Source organism: Scyliorhinus canicula, chromosome 3, assembly GCF_902713615.1.
Source record: "Scyliorhinus canicula chromosome 3, sScyCan1.1, whole genome shotgun sequence".
Taxonomy (NCBI): domain Eukaryota; kingdom Metazoa; phylum Chordata; class Chondrichthyes; order Carcharhiniformes; family Scyliorhinidae; genus Scyliorhinus; species Scyliorhinus canicula.
In genome coordinates this window covers 204,311,237-204,330,760 of record NC_052148.1, presented here as the reverse complement: position 1 = coordinate 204,330,760, position 19,524 = coordinate 204,311,237, and the positions used below count along the sequence as shown (strand labels likewise).

The window sequence follows — 19,524 nt, the reverse complement described above, 5'->3', positions numbered from 1 at the left end:
TTAACTTCGAGGAAGTAGTGTTATTGTTGGTTATAGCTCAGATTGGGAAAGGCTGGGAAGGGTATGCCATTGTAGGTCAGTAGTGCTGGGTTAAATTGTTGCAAATTTGGAAACCACACAAGCAATGGGTTGTTGGGGGGCGCGGGTGCAGTGTGGTTGCAAGCAGCAAAGAGGACTGTTAAAAGATTTCAGGAGAGCAATACAGCTCAGCAAAATGGCCAGACTAGTGGAAGATGCAAACGAATGTACTTGGTGTTAGACATTGAATGGTGTGAATGAACCAGGAAGATCTGGGGTTCAAATATATCCCTGGGATAGTTGGTAGATAAAACCATTCAGAAAAATATAACAGTATTTTTGATTTTTTAAATAGGGTCTAATGAGCAAGACTAAATAACTAATACATTTGTATAGTATAATAATAATCACTTATTGTCTCACGTAGGCTTCAATGAAGTTACTGTGAAAAGCCCCTAGTCACCACATTCCGTCGCCTGTTTGGGGAAGCACCGGATGTGGTGACTAGGGGCTTTTCACAGTAGCTTAATTGAAGCCTACTTATGACAATAAATGATTATTATTATTATTATATACAAATGTATTACAAGTCCCTGAATAGATTTGGATATCCCATTGTGAAAGGAAATTACCCAAGAATAATAATATTGGAGATGGGAAACTGTAGTTATAAAGAAAGACTCAAGATGTTGGCGTTATTTTCATTTAAGCAAAGCAGATTAACAAATAAAAGATTTTTAAAATTGTGATTTAATGTTACAAATGTGGAGGGACTGTTTCCTGTGAGGGGAGTGAGCATTGATGAGACTCCCCTATTGATGTAAAATTCTAACAGATGAAAAGAGTGGTGCAGAGGAATCAATTTACGTCGAGTCCATAAAGCATTTGATGCTTTACAACAGGTAGTAATTGGGCCATAGCTTATTGTTACTTGTGGAGAAACTGGGTGAATGTTTGAAATAGGAAGTTAAAGGACTAATGGGAAAGAACAGAAAATTGGACTTTGTTTTAAATTGCACTAACACAGAGCCAGCATAGGTACAGTGGGCTGAATGGTCACCACCTGTGCTGTAAATGGCCGTAATTCTAATGTATGATGGCACAGTAGTACACCAGAGTGCTATGATGGAGGTTTGCACTTGCAAGCTGATTCATCCCTTCAACTGTGCTCTGAGCCAATGGATTCCTTTCTTAGTCCCATTATGTGGATTATAGAATCATAGAATTTGCAGTGCAGAAGGAGGCCATTCGGCCCATCGAGTCTGCAGCGGCTCTTGGAAAGAGCACCCTGCCCAAGGCACACGCCTCCACCCTATCCCCATAACCCAGTAACCCCACCCAACACTAAGGGAAATTTTGGACACTAAGGGCAATTTAGCATGGCCAATCCACCTAACCTGCACATCTTTGGACTGTGGGAGGAAACCGGAGCACCCGGAGGAAAACAACGCACACATGGGGAGAACGTGCAGACTCCGCACAGACAGTGACCCAAGCCGGGAAATGAACCTGGGATCCTGGAGCTGTGAAGCAATTGTGCTAACCACTATGCTACCGTGCTTCCCTTATGAATAGCACTATCCTACACCTTGAATTATATATGCCCTTCGTTGTATGGATATAATTGATGGTTTGGGAACTTCAGGTAAATGCCAATATTCAAAAGTTGCTTACTGAATAATGCTGCACCATAATGCCATTCAATTTGCAAAACCAACATTTACATTGAATAGCATGAAGTTTCTGTATTTCCATGGTGAATATGATTTAACCTCATCACAAAAATCTAAATCTTGTTATGGCAAATGTAAGCACCGTTTTAATGATGTGACAGTTGTTCATTGCTTTAAATCACCCCCTGGAACTACACTAAAGTATGATGATTGAATTCTTCAAGTATTAATCATTGGAGACTTTAAAAATATTAAATGTACCTTTCCCTTGTCTCTTCCTCTCGATACAATCCTCCTTCCTCCTCTGCCTTTATCTGGTTTGACATTGATTTTAAACATTCAAATTTAACTTCTGTGTATTTCTCAGCACATCAGTCTGATTGGTTGAGATAATGCAGAGTTGCTTCTCTGTTCACTTCAGATCTCAAAATACTGTTTTTGCATGTGGCACAGTGGTTAGCACTGGGTCTGCGGTGCTGAGGACCCGGGTTCGAATCCCGGCCCTGGGTCACTGTCCGTGTGGAGTTTGCACATTCTCCCCATGTCTGCGTGGGTATCACCCCCACAAACCCAAAGATGTGCAGATTAGGTAATGGCCACGCTAAATTGTCCCTTAATTGGAAAAGGAAAATAATTGGGTGCTCTAAATTTAAAAAATATATATTGTTTCGCTCGTCACGGCATTATCAATTCACTTCCCCATCCACGAGCCACTCTAACTGCTAGAGGCCATTAGATGATTGGCGACAGCAAAATCTAGACCATTGTGCATACCATTGAAGTCTATGAACATAATTAATAAAACATGTATAGAATTATTTCAACTAGAAATTTTGGTTAAAAAGTGATATGAAAAGCCCTTGAAATCTTGTGCATTAATGTTCAATCAAAAACCATGTGAGATTTTATTTTTCATTAGCAGGAATGATTAATCAAGTAACATTTTTGTCATTTTATCTTTTATTCATTCTCTGTACAGTTTTATGGTGGAAAAAGTATGATCCGGCATTGCTAATCTTGAATCTCTCATTAAATGACAGGTAATCAGTGGCCATTTGGGCTGGGTTAGATGTCTTGCAGTTGAACCTGGGAATCAGTGGTTTGTTACTGGCTCAGCTGATAGAACTATTAAGGTAAGATTTGATACTGAAAGTGCAGTTTTTAAAGTTTTTTTTGAATAATCGGGTGAATTATGGTATTTCCATTCCCATTTGTTCTTCCTGGTCTGATGTAGCAAGCAAGCCTGATAATTTTTTGCAAAACTGTCTTATAACACTGACCAGCATTAAATATCACAGACTGGCAAGGTGGGACTCTCCACTTGCTAGGGGATGCTGCAGTCTCCCTTATAAAATGTCATTTTTATTTTGTTTTATTTTTGGGGATTCATGGTTTCAAACGTTTGTCCGGAGTAGTTTACAGATTATCCATGTTTTGCTGGTACATTGTGTTTGGCTTTAATTTGACTAGTTCCCTGGACCACTCCAGCAATCTGCCCCCGTGTCTGCTATTACTGACATTACTTCATGTCAAAGCTCACAATGCACAGAAAGTAATTCCATGATACCTATTTAGCAGCATTAACAAATACATTTACTGTAATCAGTAAGTCAATTATCCTGTTTCAGAAACATTAAAAAATAGGCATCGGGGAGGAGACAAGCTGGAACAATTGAAGTATGGCAAATAAATAAGACATCTGTAGATGGAAATAGTTGAATGCCAGGGCATCACTACTGGAAAAACAGAAAAAAACTTAGTGGTTCAATATAATTTAGTTAAATTCTATTCTTACAGTTGACTGCATTTTATTGCATAATTATTTTAGAATGTGGATCATAAATAAAAATAACCTAATAGATGATATTGAAGTAAAAACAAATATTGCAGATGGTGGAAATTTAAAACAAAAATAGAAGATGCTGGAAACATACTGGGCAGCACAGTGGTTAGCATTGCTGATTCACAGCGCCAGGACCCCGGGTAAATTCCAACTTTTGATTATTGTCTAAGTGGAGTTTTCACTTTCTCCACGTGTCCGTGTGGGTTTTCTCCCACAATCCAAAGATGTGCAGGTTATGTGGATTTGGCATGCTAAATTGTCCCTTACTGTCCAAAGTTGTGCACGTCAGGTGGGTTATGGGGATAGGGTGGGGGCTTGGGTAGGGTGCTCTTTATGAGGGTCAGTGCAGACTTGATGTCCGAATGGTCGCCTCCTACACTAAGAATTGGGCAGCACAGTGGCTAGCACTGTGGCTTCATGGCGCCAGGGTTCCAGGTTCGATTCCCCACTGGGTCACTGTCTGTACGGAGTCGACGCGTTCTCCCTGTGTCTGCGTGGGTTTCCTCTGGGTGCTCGAGTTTCCTCCCACAGTCCAAAGACGTGTAGGTTAGGTGGATTGGCCATGCTAAATTGCCCTTAGTGTCTAAAAAGGTTAGGAGGGGTTATTGGGTTCTGGGGATAAGGTGGAAGTGAGGGCTTAAGTGGGTCGGTGCAGACTCGATGGGCCGAATGGCCTCCTTCTGCACTGTATGTTCTATTGTTCTAACATAGGGAAGTCAGCATCTATAGAGAACAAAGCTTGACGTTTTTGGTGCAGACCTGGATCTGAAGGATATTTAACTGAAAAGTCAACCTCTCTAGGTGCTGACTACTAACCTGTATGTTCACAGCATTTTGTAGTTGGCATAAAATGCTCTTTTTAAATGAGATTTTTATAGTGACTGCATTTGTCTAATTATATTTGATGTTTGTAATGCTGATTACGGTGGAGAAAATAATTCTGTAATATAGGACAACTAAGCTACTGTATGAGGAACATGAAATTATTCCTTGCAAAATCTGGCAAATATTGTAATGTGAGGGACTACGTTGATTGAATTTATGCCTTTAATACATCAGTTTAAAGCTGTTTGGTTTTATATTGAGAAACTATGCTGTTACTATTTTGCTACATAGATCTGGGATCTGGCCAGTGGTAAGCTGAAGCTCTCTCTGACTGGACACATCAGCACTGTACGAGGGGTGGCAGTCAGTTCACGTAGCCCATACCTTTTCTCCTGTGGAGAGGATAAACAAGTAAAATGCTGGGATCTGGAATATAATAAGGTATGGACTTTCACAGAATGGGCATTATTAAAATTAATTTAAAGTTCTGCAGCTTGGCTTATCACTATTGGTACTGAATATGCATATTCTGTAAATTTCTGAGCAATGTTACATATTTATTTCTTTGTTTCCTGTTTTATTTAGGTTATCCGACATTACCATGGTCATTTAAGTGCAGTGTATGGGCTTGATTTGCATCCAACTATTGATGTCTTGATAACGTGTGGCAGGGATTCAACTGCAAGGGCGAGTAATTTTCTAAAATCATTATGCAACTCAATATAGATCTAATACACGGACCATAAAAATTATTAACATGATTACAGATTAATATATTTTGATAATGTGATGTATAAAATCTTCTTTGATTCTCAGTTTTATCAGAAATACTGAAGCTTGGTTTTGCATTGCAGATTGCATTTGCATTTCCATTCCTGTAAGGAACTGAAGAATGTTTTTTTCCTTTGCTTTTGACATAGGTTTGGGATATTCGAACAAAAGCAAATGTACACACATTAATAGGGCACACGAATACAGTTGCAACTGTGAAATGCCAAGCTGGAGAACCACAGATTATCACAGGTAATTGCATATTTAATTTAAACAGCAGATTGAATGAAGAAAGACATTTCATCTTATCTAGTTTCCCTTGAGACTATGCACAAAATGATTGAGTATTTTCACCTCACTCTCCTACCTTGATTGAGATCAGATTTTAAATTCAGGGAAACGTTCTTGATGCACTCACTGGCATTGCAAATCTTTCCAAATGGGAAACCTCAGCAGAGGAATTGAAAATGCTTGATCTCACTCACTTTCTAAATTCACAGACGTAATTAGAGTTCTGATTTAAACTTGTTGGTGAGAGAGGATTATTTTCATTATAAAATGTAGGATCTCTAAAGCCATTTTACTTTACCTCACTTGATTCAATTTGTTGGTTTACTCTGAAGCTGCCCGATTTGACCAATGGTGACTTGTGGAAAGATTTGCTTTGTGCATTATGGCAGAATAATAATACAATGTTTTGTTGTAACACTGGCTACAGCTCCAGAGGCCACAACGTCATAATATATCTCCGTTTTCTGGGAGGGAGTGGTAAAGGCTAATGTTTATGCTTGAGGAAGTGACTGGAGTAATGCATAGGTTGTATTACTACAGTTTGCGGGGCAGATGATTGGTTTTAGTTCACCATTTAAAATCTGATTTTTCTGATTCCTTGTGCTCTTTCTAATCAGCTGTTTCCAGAAGTCCTTGGTAATTTCTCTTTGTCAATTTCTAAGCACTTTCCTATCTTTTGATTTGTAAATGCTCTGCACCTGGTGTCCTGATTTGCAGCTGGTTTCCTTTCTGCTAATAAATAAAATCAAGGCAGCAGTGGCGCTGTGGTTAGCACTCCTGCCTCCCTGTCTGTGTGGAGTTTGCACATTTTCCCCGTATTTGTGTGGGTTTCGCCCCCACAACCCAAAGATGTTCAGGGTAGGTGGATTGGCTACGCTAAATTGCCGCTTAATTGGAAAAAATGAATTGGGTACTGTAAATTTTTTTTTTTTTTAAATAAAATCATACGGCGAGGTTGGCGTCGTGGTGCAGTGGTTAGCACTGCTGCCTCACGACACCAAGGACCGGGGTTTGATCCCGGCCCTGGGTCACTGTCCATGTGGAGTTTGTACGTTCTCCCCGTGTCTGCGTGGGTCTCACCCCCACAACCCAAAGATGTGGAGGGTAGGTGAATTCGTCACACTAAATTGCCCATTAATTGGAAAAAAATTTTAAAATCGTACGCTGTTAATGTGGCCACCAATTTAATGTCGGACTGACAAGAAACATGGGTGAGGTATAGAATCGGAAATCAGTGCGACTGTCCTATATAAACAGCTCCGTATGATACTTTTCCATTTATATGTCTCAGTACCTGTTTTTAATGTTTCGACGTAATATTTTTTTCTTTGATTCAGTTATGTATATTCAAAGCTAAGTTATACAGATTTTTGATCGAGCAGTGAGTCGAGCGGGCTGGCGGCTGGCAGGAATATTGGGTTACGGTCAGAATCACACCCATGATCTTGTTGAATGGCGGAGCAGGCACGAGGGGTCAAATGTCTTGCTCCTCCTGTTTCTCATATGCTTGTGTCTTTCCTAATGCATCACTAAAAATGCTTTCTGGAAAATGTGATTTAAATTTTTAGCCTGTCACTTCCTCAGCTCAGTATCTGACTTTTAAAATTTCCAACCTAATGATTTAAGTAAAATAATACATTTTTTAGTAATACAATTATACTTAGCCTGTGGTATATTTGTCTCAAAATGCATTTGATATAGGAACTATGAGCAGTCTGCCTTGGTGCCACTTAGACAGTGGTGGATATGAAAATACAAATTAAGAGCAAAAGTAGGTCATTTGGTCCTCGAGCCTGCACCACCATTTGATAAAATCACGGCTGATCTGATTGCAACCTCAATTCTATTCCTTCTGACCTTTGATTCCCTTGTCAATCAAAAATCCAATTCTGCCTTAAAAATATTAAATAACCCTGCTTCCACCGCTCTCTGGGAAATATAATTCCACATCCTTCTGGTAGTGTGGCGACCAGAATTGTACACAATATTCCAAATGAGGCCTCACTAAGGTCCTGTACAGCTGCAACATGACTTGCCAATTTTTATATTCAATGCCCTGAACGATGAAGGCCAGTATGCCTTCTTGACCGCCTTATCCACAGGTAGGCAGCACGGTAGCACAGTGGGTAGCACTGTTGCTTCACAGCTCCAGGGTCCCAGGTTCGATTCCCGGCTTGGGTCACTGTCTGTATGGCGTCTGCACGTTCTCCCTGTGTCTGCATGGGTTTCCTCCGGGTGCTCCGGTTTCCTCCCACAAGTCCCGAAAGACATGCTGTTAGGTAATTTGAACATCCCAAATTCTCCCTCTATATACCGTAACAGGCGCCGGAGTGTGGCAACTAGGGGCTTTTCGCAGTAAATTCATTGCAGTGTAAATATAAGCCTACTTGTGACAAAGATTATTTTTTTAAAAACATGCTTGCTACTTTCAGTGATCGGTGGACATGCACGCCAGATCTCTCTGCCTGTCAGTAATCGCAAGAGTTCTACCATTTATTGTGTAATTCCTACATGCATTGGACCTTCCAAAGTGCATTACCTCACACCTATCCGGATTAAACTCCATCTGCCATTTCTCCGCCCAAGACTCTAACTAGTTTATATCTTGCTATAGCCTTTGACAATCCTCTTCACTATCTGCAACTCCACCAATTTTTGTGTCGTCTGCAAATTTACTAATCAGACCAGCTACATTTACTTCCAAATCATTTATATACACCGCGAACAACAATGGCCCCAGAACTGATCACTGTGGAACGCCGCTAGTCACAGCCTTCCATTTATAAAAGCACCCGTCTACTGCTACCCTCTGTCTTCTGTGAGAAGCCAGTTCTGTATCCAACTTGCAGGCTCTCCTCTGATCCCATGTAACTTCACCTTTTGTACCAGTGTACCATGAGGTACCATGAGATGATGAGGACTGCACAAAGATAAACTGAATTTCAAAGAAAAAAAATTAAGGTTTGAAGGAAAGGAACATTGCTGAGCAGATGTACAGCAATGTCATAACCACAAATTGTAAGTTTTTAAAAAGTTACGAGAGTGATCGGGCCACTGCATTTGTGTGTAGTTGTATGTTTATGCTGGTGTGTGGTGGTAAGAGCGAGAAACCTGAGACTGGAGATAATCACTTATTGTCACGAGTGGGCTTCAATTAAGTTATTGTGAAAAGCCCCTAGTCGCCACATTCCGGCGCCTGTTCGGGGGGGCTCGTACGGGAATTTAACCCATACTGCTGGCATTGTTCTGCGTTGCAAGTCAGCTATTTAGCCCACTGCTAAACCAGCCCGTGATAAGATGAACACACTCACACTCACTCACACTCTACTCACTGTACTCACTCCCCTCGCTCTACTTACTCCCCTCACTTTCTCACCTTGATTTGCCGCTGAGAGGTGCACTAGTGAGACCATTAGAAACAAAAGTGGAATAGAAATGGCCTGTGATTGGAGGAACAGCTCTAAGAACTGGGAAATTTATTAGGTTTTAATCATGTGAAAGAAGTGTGGAAAAAGAACAAAGGGAAGATCTGACATAAGGTTGAAGACATTAGATTTGAAATTAAAAACAGTTGGTGATACGGTGGTTAGCACTGTTGCCTCACAGCGCCAGGGACCTGGGTTCGATTCCCGGCTTGGGTGACTGTCTGTGCTGAGTCTGCACGTTCTCCCTGTGCATGGATTTCCTCCGGGTGCTCCGTATTCCTTCCACAAGTCCTGAAAGACGTGCTTGTTCGGTGAATTGAACATTACAAATTCTCCCTCCGTGTTTCTGAACAGGCGCCGGAATGTGGAGACTAGGAGATTTTCACAGTGACTTCATTGCATTGTTAATGTAAGCCTACTTGTGACACTAATAAAGATTATTATAAGGTAAGTTGTTCATTGAGCGTCATTGGAAAACTGCAGGAGGCCGAGGACAAAGAGGTCATTGTGAGTGCAAGATGGAGAATGAAAATGACAGGTCACCGAAAGCTTAATGTAAAATCAGTTCACCGGTTCACTGATTCCTGTCTTGTGTCATTGAGCTAATGTATTTTTGGTCCACTTGTTGAAAAATTGGTGAAGTGTAAATGAGGATACATCTAACAGGCACAATATCCAATACCGATCACAGGAGGGCGCTAGTGTTACATTCCCAGACTACGATATTGGGCAATGTGGGCTGTTGTGAGTTGCAAGGACCCTGTTGACTGCTTATGGGAGTAAATAGTACTGATTGCTGAACCCAAGAAAATATCTGAGGTAGACCTAAAACACATTATTGAACTCTTATTATGCAGAGATATGGGATATCAACTAACGTGTATGTATTTTTCATATGATGTGCACTTCCTGTCCACAAACTGAATTACTGTTGTCTTTTTGTGAGTAATGCTTTTATGTTCACTTCTATGATGGAAAATGCTTGGAATGTACCAAAAAAATCTAATTCCATGTTTGACAGACTTGTGTTTTGGGTATTTTAATATCTTCAAGGGATCTGTATACTTGAAAAATCTAGGTTTGACCAGATGTTTTGGTGCATTCTATTGATCAAGTATTTTGCTGAATTTCCCAAAATGATCACAATGATCTAAATGACAGAAGATTGTGTGAGGTTCAAAAGGTTTGCGTGTTTTTCAAAAGATTTTGTAACTGAATTGAATTCTCCAAGCTTTATTTTAGGCAAGTGTGCTAAATTAATAAATGGTTTATAATAAACTGCACAGACAGGCAGTACTTGTGCAGCACCTACTATCTGATTGTTTTGTTGATGGAAATGTATATTTGTTATTGGCTATGCAAATCATAGACTCATTAAAGATCTCCTGTTGATTAATTTTTATCCTGCTGCAAACTAAAGTACTCAGTTTATTTTTCCAATTAAGGGGCAATTTAACGTGGTCAATCCACCTATCCTGCACACCTTTGGGTTGTGGGAGTGAGATCAACACACACATGGGGGAAATGTTCAAACTCTACAAGGAGCCTGATTCGAACCCAGGGTCCTTGGTGCCGTGAGAATGCAGTGCAAACCACTGGGCCACCGTGCCACCCATACTTAGTTTATTTTGACTGCTCATTTAAAGAACCGAGTGCCCTTAAACAATATCAAGTGAATGTTACGATATCTGTTTATTTCTTATAGGAAGCCATGACACAACCATACGACTCTGGGACTTGGTAGCAGGGAAAACTAAGGTCACGTTAACCAATCACAAGAAATCTGTTCGTTCTCTCATTCTACATCCAAGGCAGTATGTTTAAAGATTATCCGTTCCTTCAATATTATTTACAATATATATTAATGACTTGGGATTAATGACGAGGGAAATGAACGTACTATTGCCAAGTTTGAGGATGACATAATAGGCTAGAGAGGGATATAGACAGATTCAGTGAGAGGGCAAAAATGTGGCAGATAGAATATAATATAGGAAAATGTGAAGTCATGCTTTCTGGTACGAAGAGTAAAGGAGCTGAATATTATTTAAATTGTGAAAGAGTTCGTAAAACTGCAGAGGAATTTGGGGGTCCTCATGCATAAATCACAATAAGCTAGCATGTTTGTTCAGCAGATAATAGTAAGGCCCTTGGAATGTTGACTTTTATTTCAAAGGGAATGGAGTATAAAAATAGGGAAGTCTTGCTAAAATTATACAAGTGCTAGTTAGACCACACCTGGAATACTATGAACAGTCCTGATCCCCTTACCCAAGGGAAGGTATACTGGCATTGGAGGCAGTTCAGAGAAGGTTCACTACGTTGATCCCAGGTATGGAGATATTTTCTTGTGAGGAGAGGTTGAGTAACTTGGGCCTGTACTCATTGGAGCTTAGAAGAATGAGAGGAAGCCTTATTGAGACATAGGAATCTCGGGGGGCTTGACAGGGTAGATCTCAGGGGGCTTGACAGGGTAGATGTTGAGAGGTTGTTTCTTCGTCTGGGAGCCTACGACCAGAGGGCAAAATCTTAAAATAAGGGATCGCTGAGGAGGAAATTCTTCTGACGATAGTGAATCTGTGGAATTCTTTACCGCAGAGGTTGGGTAATTATGTATGTTCAAGGCTGAGATAGACAGACTTTTTTGATCAGTCAGGGAATCAAGAGTTATGGGGATAAGGCAGGAAAGAGGAGTTGAGGATTACCATATCGGATATGTCATGGTCTTGTTGAATGGCGGAGCAGACTTGATGGGTCGAATGGCCTACTTCTGCTCCTGTATTTTATAGCCCTGTATTTTATGTATACATCCAGGTTGAACCATGGATGAAAAAATGATGTGCAAATATTGAAGTTTTTAGTTTTTCTACTATTGACATTTGATTTTTTTTTTTTGTTACATGCTTATTACAAAATATTCATTTTTGTTATAGATACACCTTTGCTTCTGGTTCTCCAGATAATATCAAGCAGTGGAAATGCCCAGATGGTATTTTTATTCAGAACCTACCTGGTCATAATGCTATCATCAATACACTTTCTGTCAACTCAGATGGTGTGCTGGTATCAGGAGGTAAGCTGCAGAGAAAGATGTAATGTAGATAATTACTGAGCATGATTATTAAAATTTAGATAATGTTTTTATATTAATTTCTCATTTGTACTTGAATTATTTGGCCACATATCTTTCCTTATGTTATCTGCCTCATTTGCTATGCAAATGAAACAAATTTCATTGAGTTACAGTTTAATAAAATACAGCACCTTCTAAAATGTGTGGTTAGGATGAATTGTTCAAAAATTACTCAACTTCATTAATAATACAATTAAAATAAACATCTGTCACATTTTATTGTGATTTGAGTGGACGGGTTTTATTTACTTTATCTATACATAATGTTGACATAAGTCTTTAAAAGCAAATGAAAAAGTTGGCATCTGGTCTGTTGGAAGAAGAATGTTGTCTTTCCAAAATGTAAGACAAAAGGAACTTAATGGCAAGACATATTAGACTTTAAAATTGTGTAATTTCAAAAAATATTAGTTTCATAGTTTATATTTAATTGCTTATGTCTAACCAATCTTCATATGAAATTTGTATTAACAGCTGATAATGGTACCATGCACTTGTGGGACTGGAGAACTGGATACAACTTCCAACGAATACATGCTGCTGTGCAGCCAGGCTCCTTAGACAGTGAATCTGGGATTTTTGCATGTACCTTTGACCAATCAGAAAGCAGATTACTTACAGCAGAGGCTGATAAAACTATCAAAGTTTACAAGGAAGATGACACTGCCGTATGTATAGATACTAATTATTCTTTATTTAATAAAGAAGATTGGCTTTTTAAAGCAATAATTGACCATAGTTTTGCATTTATTTCTCCGTACGGGTATATCTAGGAACTACAGGAGTAAACACCACCATTTTACCTTTAGGACTTCAGTACAAATTTAGTTCAGACTAATGGGATAAAAACCTCATCTACTAGCTGTAAATATGCTGAAGTCTTAATCCAGTTTGCTGTGGCTATTAATCCATAGCACTAAATTATCCTTAACTTGTTATTAAATCAGTAATTTGAATTGTTGCTGAGGAAGAGTGGCAAGAGTATAATTTAGATTCAAAACATCTCTTGTTTGTAAGATTTTTCTACGCTGAAGGAGATGACTGAAATGTTCTATTCCATTGCAGTAATGTCGCTCATGCTGATGTATACATATTCAATACCACAATCTAAAAATGGAATATGGATTTATTTACAGAATGTGTCAAACCTCCTAAGTTTAAAAACAAAAGCTGAATTCTGAGATGACGTCCATTTTTTGCCAGTTTTTATTTCTCCCTTGTAAGGTTCTCATGGTATTATTACAATCACAGACGAGACCCTAACAATGACTAGGATACTGGAATGAAACCCCAATATTTTAGTTCATTTTAAGACTGATTTGTTCCAGGAGTGATTGCATGAAAAACATAGGGCTTTGTTCTTTCTAAAACAAAATTTTATTATAAATACAACAAAAAAAGAAACATTAAACTCTCAATCCAGATTTAAAAATTAGCAGGGAACAGAGTAATACTTGTGGTACAGAACTGATTTTGGGCTTTGGGTTAGAACCCCTTTAGACTCTGGCTGAATATCTTGAAATAGCTGGTTGAACAAGGTTGTTCCAGCCTCTTCCCTATCTTCAGATAAGACTGCTCTGCTTTTAAAATATTTTAACTTTTTTTAAAAACTCCTACTGGGACTGAAAACTGTCTTCACTTGTGGTCTAAAAACAAGGGTTGCCCGATCAGACTGCAATTCCAAAAGCTTTTATCCAAAACACTCTCTCCACAGCTTCTCAAAATGTCTCTCTGCCTTCCTTGGCTCCACCCAGCAATGACCTCACCTCCCCAAGCTGAAAAACAAATTATCTCTGCAGACTGCAAAGCACATTAACGCCTCAGGGTCATTCCCAGTCAAACCAGTCCATTTGCCTACACTGAAAAACACATTTCACCTTCTGGCTGCTAAAAACGTCCAGGCCCTGTAAAATTGAATTATTAAGAACAAATGACCAATGCAGTCAAACACACTAACCGTAGGCTTTTACATTGCCTTACATTGCCCAATAATTAGAAACCAATATTCTTTAAGTCTTCCAGTCATCACAGCATGTTCTTGTTCTCCAAGTGAGTGCAGGGCAGTGACTTATTTTCGAGTTGTTGCCCGTAGCATTCTTGAATTAACCATGAGAGTTGCCCTAAAGTTAAATTTTGACACATTTCAATGTTTTAAGTGCTGCCCATACCTCTGCCAAATGGTCCCATTAAGTGGAAATTTAAGGGAAGTTCTTAAAGCTGTGATGAAAATAAATATTTTATGGGTATTGATATTTTTTAAAAAGTAAAACTATTCGATCCATCTCCCTAATGAGAATCAAACCTGGGATCTCTCTCACCATGTAATGAACCATAATATAATACACAATTGCTGTGGAACATGTCTGTACAATTGCACTTTTAGAAATTAAATTGAGAAATATTTTTTGTGTAGTACATGATTAAACAAAGGGGGATATGCAGCTTTGTTCTTGGGTGTGATATAAATCATGTAATTGTAATTGAAGAGCAAAAGAATGGTAACCCAAGCTACTGAAATGTATCTTGTAACTTAGATCAAAAGCAAAACAACTTTCATTTACATAACGCCTTTAACATAACAAGACGTACTGAGGTGCTTAACAGGAGTGTTTTCAGACATCACTAGACAACAAACCATGCAAGATATTCAGATAGGTGGCCAAATGCTTTGTCAAAGAATGGATGTTAATGAGGGAGAGGAAAGGTGTAGGGAGGGAATTCCAGAGTTAAGGGCCTAGAAGATATAGCATCCACCATTGGTGGATTGAAGGAAATTAATTGTGCACAAGAGGCTGAGGTGGAGGAGAGTGTAGGGCTGAAGGAGGTTAGAAATGAGGAGGGACGAGGCAACGGAGAAATTTAAACACCAGGATAAGAATTTAAAATTTGAGGTGTTGCTGGATCCGGAACCAACACAGGTGATGGGGTGAATGGGACAGCATAAGTTAGGATATGGGCAACAGAGTTCTCAATGATCTGAAATTTATGCAGGGTGGAAGATCTGGGTCTCACCAAGAATATCCTAATAATTGCGGGTTTCAGCAGCAGCTGCGCTAAAGCAGGGACAGAGATAGGTGATTATTATGGAGATGGAAGTAGACAATCTTGAATGAAATGAAAACATTCAATCTTGCTGATGGAGTGGGTACAGGCTCATAACCTCAGCTTTTGGGTCAAAAGGACAATATTGTAATAGCCTGCTACAATTTGTGTGTGGCCAGGAAGGAGAATGGAATTGTGGCTAGGGACTGGATTTTGTGGTGGGGCCAATGTTGAATGTTGAACAAACAGCATGACAAGTCAGGGAGGTCGGAAAAGAGATGGTAATAAGGGTGATATCCATGTACACGGGAAATCTGATGTATTTACAGATGACATTACCAAGATGAGAAATAGGTGGTTAAAGATAGTTTTTTGGAGTCCAGAAGTATTGGAGAGGAAGAGAAGCCATTACAAGTGATTCTCTGGCTATGGTTTTGAAGTCCTAATTGCAAGTGACAATCTACCATCTCACTACTGAATCAAAACATGTGATTTAAAAATATAATTAAAAGTCTTGCACCAAAATTTTAACAAATTTGAGTAACCAATTGAGAAAATGGAGCATTGCCTAATTAATCTAACAATGTAGCTTAAAGTGCACCTTAGAGTCGTAATTATTGAGGTGTATTATTATTATTCACATGATCTTTGTTAGCTTTGTTCTGCTTGAACTCTTGTCAATGATAGATTGAGCAAGCCTTGATCTATTTTAGAAGGTCCAAGAACCGACAAAACCTTGTATTTATGTCGCGACTTTAACGTGAAAAACACTTTAAGGTGTTTCACTGGTTGTGAACAGCCTCGTTTATCCTCAGATAGTTGCCAGTGATTGGTATGAGGTTGGTGGTTAGAAGAAATTGTGGCTGGGACTGAAGACAATGGTTTCAGCCTTTGTGGTGGGGGAGGAAGGAAATTTCTGTTTATCCAGTAGTGGATGTCGTGCAAGCAGTCTGATAATTTAAAGACAGTGGATGGGTCGAGAGATGGGTGTTGTCAGCATATGTTTGGAAATTAGCATTGTTTGTAAGTGACACTGACGAGGAGCAGTGTTTAGATGAGAAGGAGGTGGCAAGGAGGGACTGCAGAGGTAATCTACACAATTTTAACTATGTTTCATCTTTTTTTGCCTAGACGGAAGAAACGCATCCTGTCAACTGGAAACCAGAGATCATCAAGAGAAAGAGATTCTAAGTGACTTTTATTTTACAATCATAATGGATAATGGTGAATTTTAATGGTTTTAGTGATCATCTTCCTTCTTCAGATTCTCCCCTGTACTTTTGCCCCAATCCAAAATCGCTCACTGGCTGAGATGCAGACTTCTCTGGATCCAAAGTGCTACTTTATAAACTGTTGAGAGGAGAATGTTGGTAGATTCTCTGTACAGCACTTCGTCAACATGCAATAAAGATTATGACCATGTCATGTCACAGGTATAAAATAGCATCCTATCAGCCCATGGTACAATGAGTGGATCAATGCAGTCCTGAACCAAGCTGTTTTAAAATTTAATTTTGCTTACAACTAAAAGATGACCAAATGGCTAGGCAATGTTTCAAAGCATTTGTAACTCAGTCGTACATTGTTTCACTACAAGTGAAAGGTTAAACTATCCTGTCGTGTTGATAATTGGAGCTGCTTTAATCTGAGATGAGTTAGATCTTAAGAGGCACAGTTCCAACAGTGGAAATAAATGTGTGGAAGGTATTTACAAATTAATCCTTTTCATTTGAGGGGCTGGATGGGATTTCTACTGTTTGAAAAAAATATATATTTTTAAATAGTTTTAAAGCTTAAATTCTATTGTTGTACTATATCGCTTTCTAAAGATATCCAGACTAGCGAAGCCACTTTTTTAAAGCCATTTTTTAGGGTGGGTTATGGAATGAGAGAAGCAATGTAGAATTTGATAAATCTGAGAATTCAGGTACACCACCAGAAAATAGCTCAAGCTGGATTGTTGTAAAAATTCAACCAGTGCCCTTCATTGCTTCCTGGTTGGTAATTCCATTCTAGATTGCGTGTTTGGCAGTGTCCTCGGGGGAAATTAGATTAGGCAATAATTGCCAAAGAACACGTAGAAAAATGTCCATCGGATTCATCTTTGATGTAAGCATGAATTTTGAGCTAAGATCTGCAAAACTTACAGTTTTAAGATCAGATTGCAGTCATAATCGTGTTAACTCAATGATCTGGTTACTGCAAAAAATAGTTAATAAGAACAAAAGTTTCAGGCAGAGTTGCAAAGATATGGAAGAGAAAGTTCACTAACTGTTAAGGGAAGTAAAGAAAATGAAGACTCGAAGCTAATATGTGGAATGCATACATTCAGTATGAAGTTGAGAAGGAAATTGTACAGTTGAACCCAGTTGGCATAATAAGGTGATTGTGGTATATAGTGGGTGACAGTATTAGATACTATGGCACACTGTACATCATGGGGGTCACCTGACCTGGGGTTCAAAGGTCACCCCACGTAAGGGGTGGTTCTAACAAGGCTGCAGATGCATTGCAGTTGTGTTCATGTTCTGTTATTAATAAAGTTAATTTACAGTAATGATATCCGTCATCCTGCAACATAAAAATGAGACATGGTGTCAGGGGTAAGTTTAAAAACAACAAAAGAGTTAGGTTCTAAAATCACTGACAGAGCTCAGTTTGGAGGGCAACCTCCGAAGACGGGCACTTCAGCCTGTACATCAGTGACGGGCAGGATAAAGACTCACAGGTACGGCCTTCCATCTTTCTTTAGGTAGCAGGGAAGAAGCCACTGAGGTTTATAACACATTTACGCTTGAAAGTGATGAGAAACAAAATGACATTAAAGAAATCATGGAAAAATTCAAGTTTACTGCAGCCCGAAGAAAAAACATCGTGCATGAAAGATACTTTTTTTTACATACACGCAAGACAGGGATAATATTAGTCAGAACGTAACTGAGTTGAGAAAACAAGCTAAATAGGCAGCACGGTCGCACAGTGGTTAGCACTGCTGCGTCACAGCTCCAGGGACAAGGGTTTAATTCCGGCCTTGGGTGACTGGGTGCAGTTTGCACTTTCTCCCCATGTCTGTATGGGTTTCCTCCTACAGTCCAAAGATGTGCAGGTTAGATGGTAAATTGGTCATGCTAAATTGCCCCTTTGTGTCCAAAATGTTATGTTAGGGTTACGGGGATAGGATGGAGGTGTGGGCTTAAGCAGGGTGCTCTTTCCAAGGGCTGGTGCAGACTCGATGGGCTGAATGGCCTCCTTCTGCACTGTAGGGATTCTATGAACCTGAATTTGGAAAGCTTGAAAAATCAGTCATCTGAGATAGAATAATTTGTGGAATGAGGTGAGAATGGCTTTTGAGAGAAGTGATTTATATGGGAGAAAGCAATAAATAGTGCGGAGCGGCAGAGACGACAAAATGCCAGAATAGACAATGGATGTTGACATATACGCCACAAACGGTCAAGCTGTTGCATGCAATTAAACAGTGCTGGGGTAAAACAAATATTGACAGCTTGAAGGTAAAAAGAACAAAACAGCAATTAAAACATTTAAATGCAGTTGATGCGAAACAAACCACTTGCCAGACAACTATGTGGTAAGAATTGTGATAACTAAATTATTTTGCTAAGGTGTGTACATCGAAGAAGTCCCCACCATTGCAGATGATGACGCTGACCCTGAAACTGAACTTTTATCGTGTAGTAACTGCAAATTCTAAAGCAGAATGGAAGGTTGGTTTAAAAAATTGCCAAAATGGTGATTTCAAGCTTGACATAAGTGCACAAGCAAATATGCCTGCTACCATCCCCGGTTAATATAACTAGTTGGGACAATCACAAATGGGATGGTAATTTTTACACTAATGAAACGTGAAGAACAGTCACAGGACCGCTAAAGATATTTGAACATGAAAGAATGGATTATAACAATACTCCTGAGGGTGGCGCAGTGGTTTGCACTGCTGCTTTGCAGCACTGAGGACCAGGTTCGATCTCGGCCCGGGTCACTGACCATGAGGAGTTTGTACATTCTCCCCATGTCTACGTGGCCCTCAACCGAAAGATGTGCAGGGTCGGCGAATTGGCCAAGCTAAATTGCCCCGTGGGTACTTTAAATTTATTTTAAAAAATACAAGATTCCTTCACTCCTTCCTTCGCCCCGCACCCCCCAAGCTTAACAGTTACACACACAGGTTTTAAGATTATTACAGGTAACACACTACATTTGAAGCTACAATGGTCTCATTGACAGTTCCTCTTTTTAAGGCACACCGATTGGCTGTGGTCAAATACAAACTTCATTCTGAAATCCCAAATGAATGTCTCTGAATGTACTCCAAATCCCCCCTCATCCTCGCTTTAAAATCACACCAACTCTTGGGATTTTACACCAACTCTTCAAGATTTCTTTATCACAAGTGACTTCCATTGTTACACAAACTGATATCCCACCAATACTGTCTTCACAATTTGTTTCGCAGACACTAAGATATTCCAAACTTTTTGGATT

At 39.4% G+C, this 19,524-nt stretch overlaps 1 protein-coding gene across 2 annotated transcripts in view; it reads left to right on the top strand.

Moving 5' to 3' along the window:
• Positions 1–17,578, top strand: part of plrg1 (pleiotropic regulator 1) — a 74,787-nt gene extending 57,209 nt beyond the window's left edge. For both annotated transcript variants that reach the window (XM_038792035.1, XM_038792036.1), the window contains exons 8-15: positions 2,732–2,824; positions 4,651–4,800; positions 4,945–5,046; positions 5,280–5,382; positions 10,552–10,660; positions 11,780–11,919; positions 12,454–12,647; positions 16,153–17,578. In XM_038792035.1, coding sequence (XP_038647963.1) covers positions 2,732–2,824; positions 4,651–4,800; positions 4,945–5,046; positions 5,280–5,382; positions 10,552–10,660; positions 11,780–11,919; positions 12,454–12,647; positions 16,153–16,212 — 951 coding nt within the window. In that variant the 3' untranslated portion in view covers positions 16,213–17,578. The remainder of the gene's footprint in view (positions 1–2,731; positions 2,825–4,650; positions 4,801–4,944; positions 5,047–5,279; positions 5,383–10,551; positions 10,661–11,779; positions 11,920–12,453; positions 12,648–16,152) is intronic.
• The last annotated feature ends 1,946 nt before the right edge of the window (positions 17,579–19,524 follow it).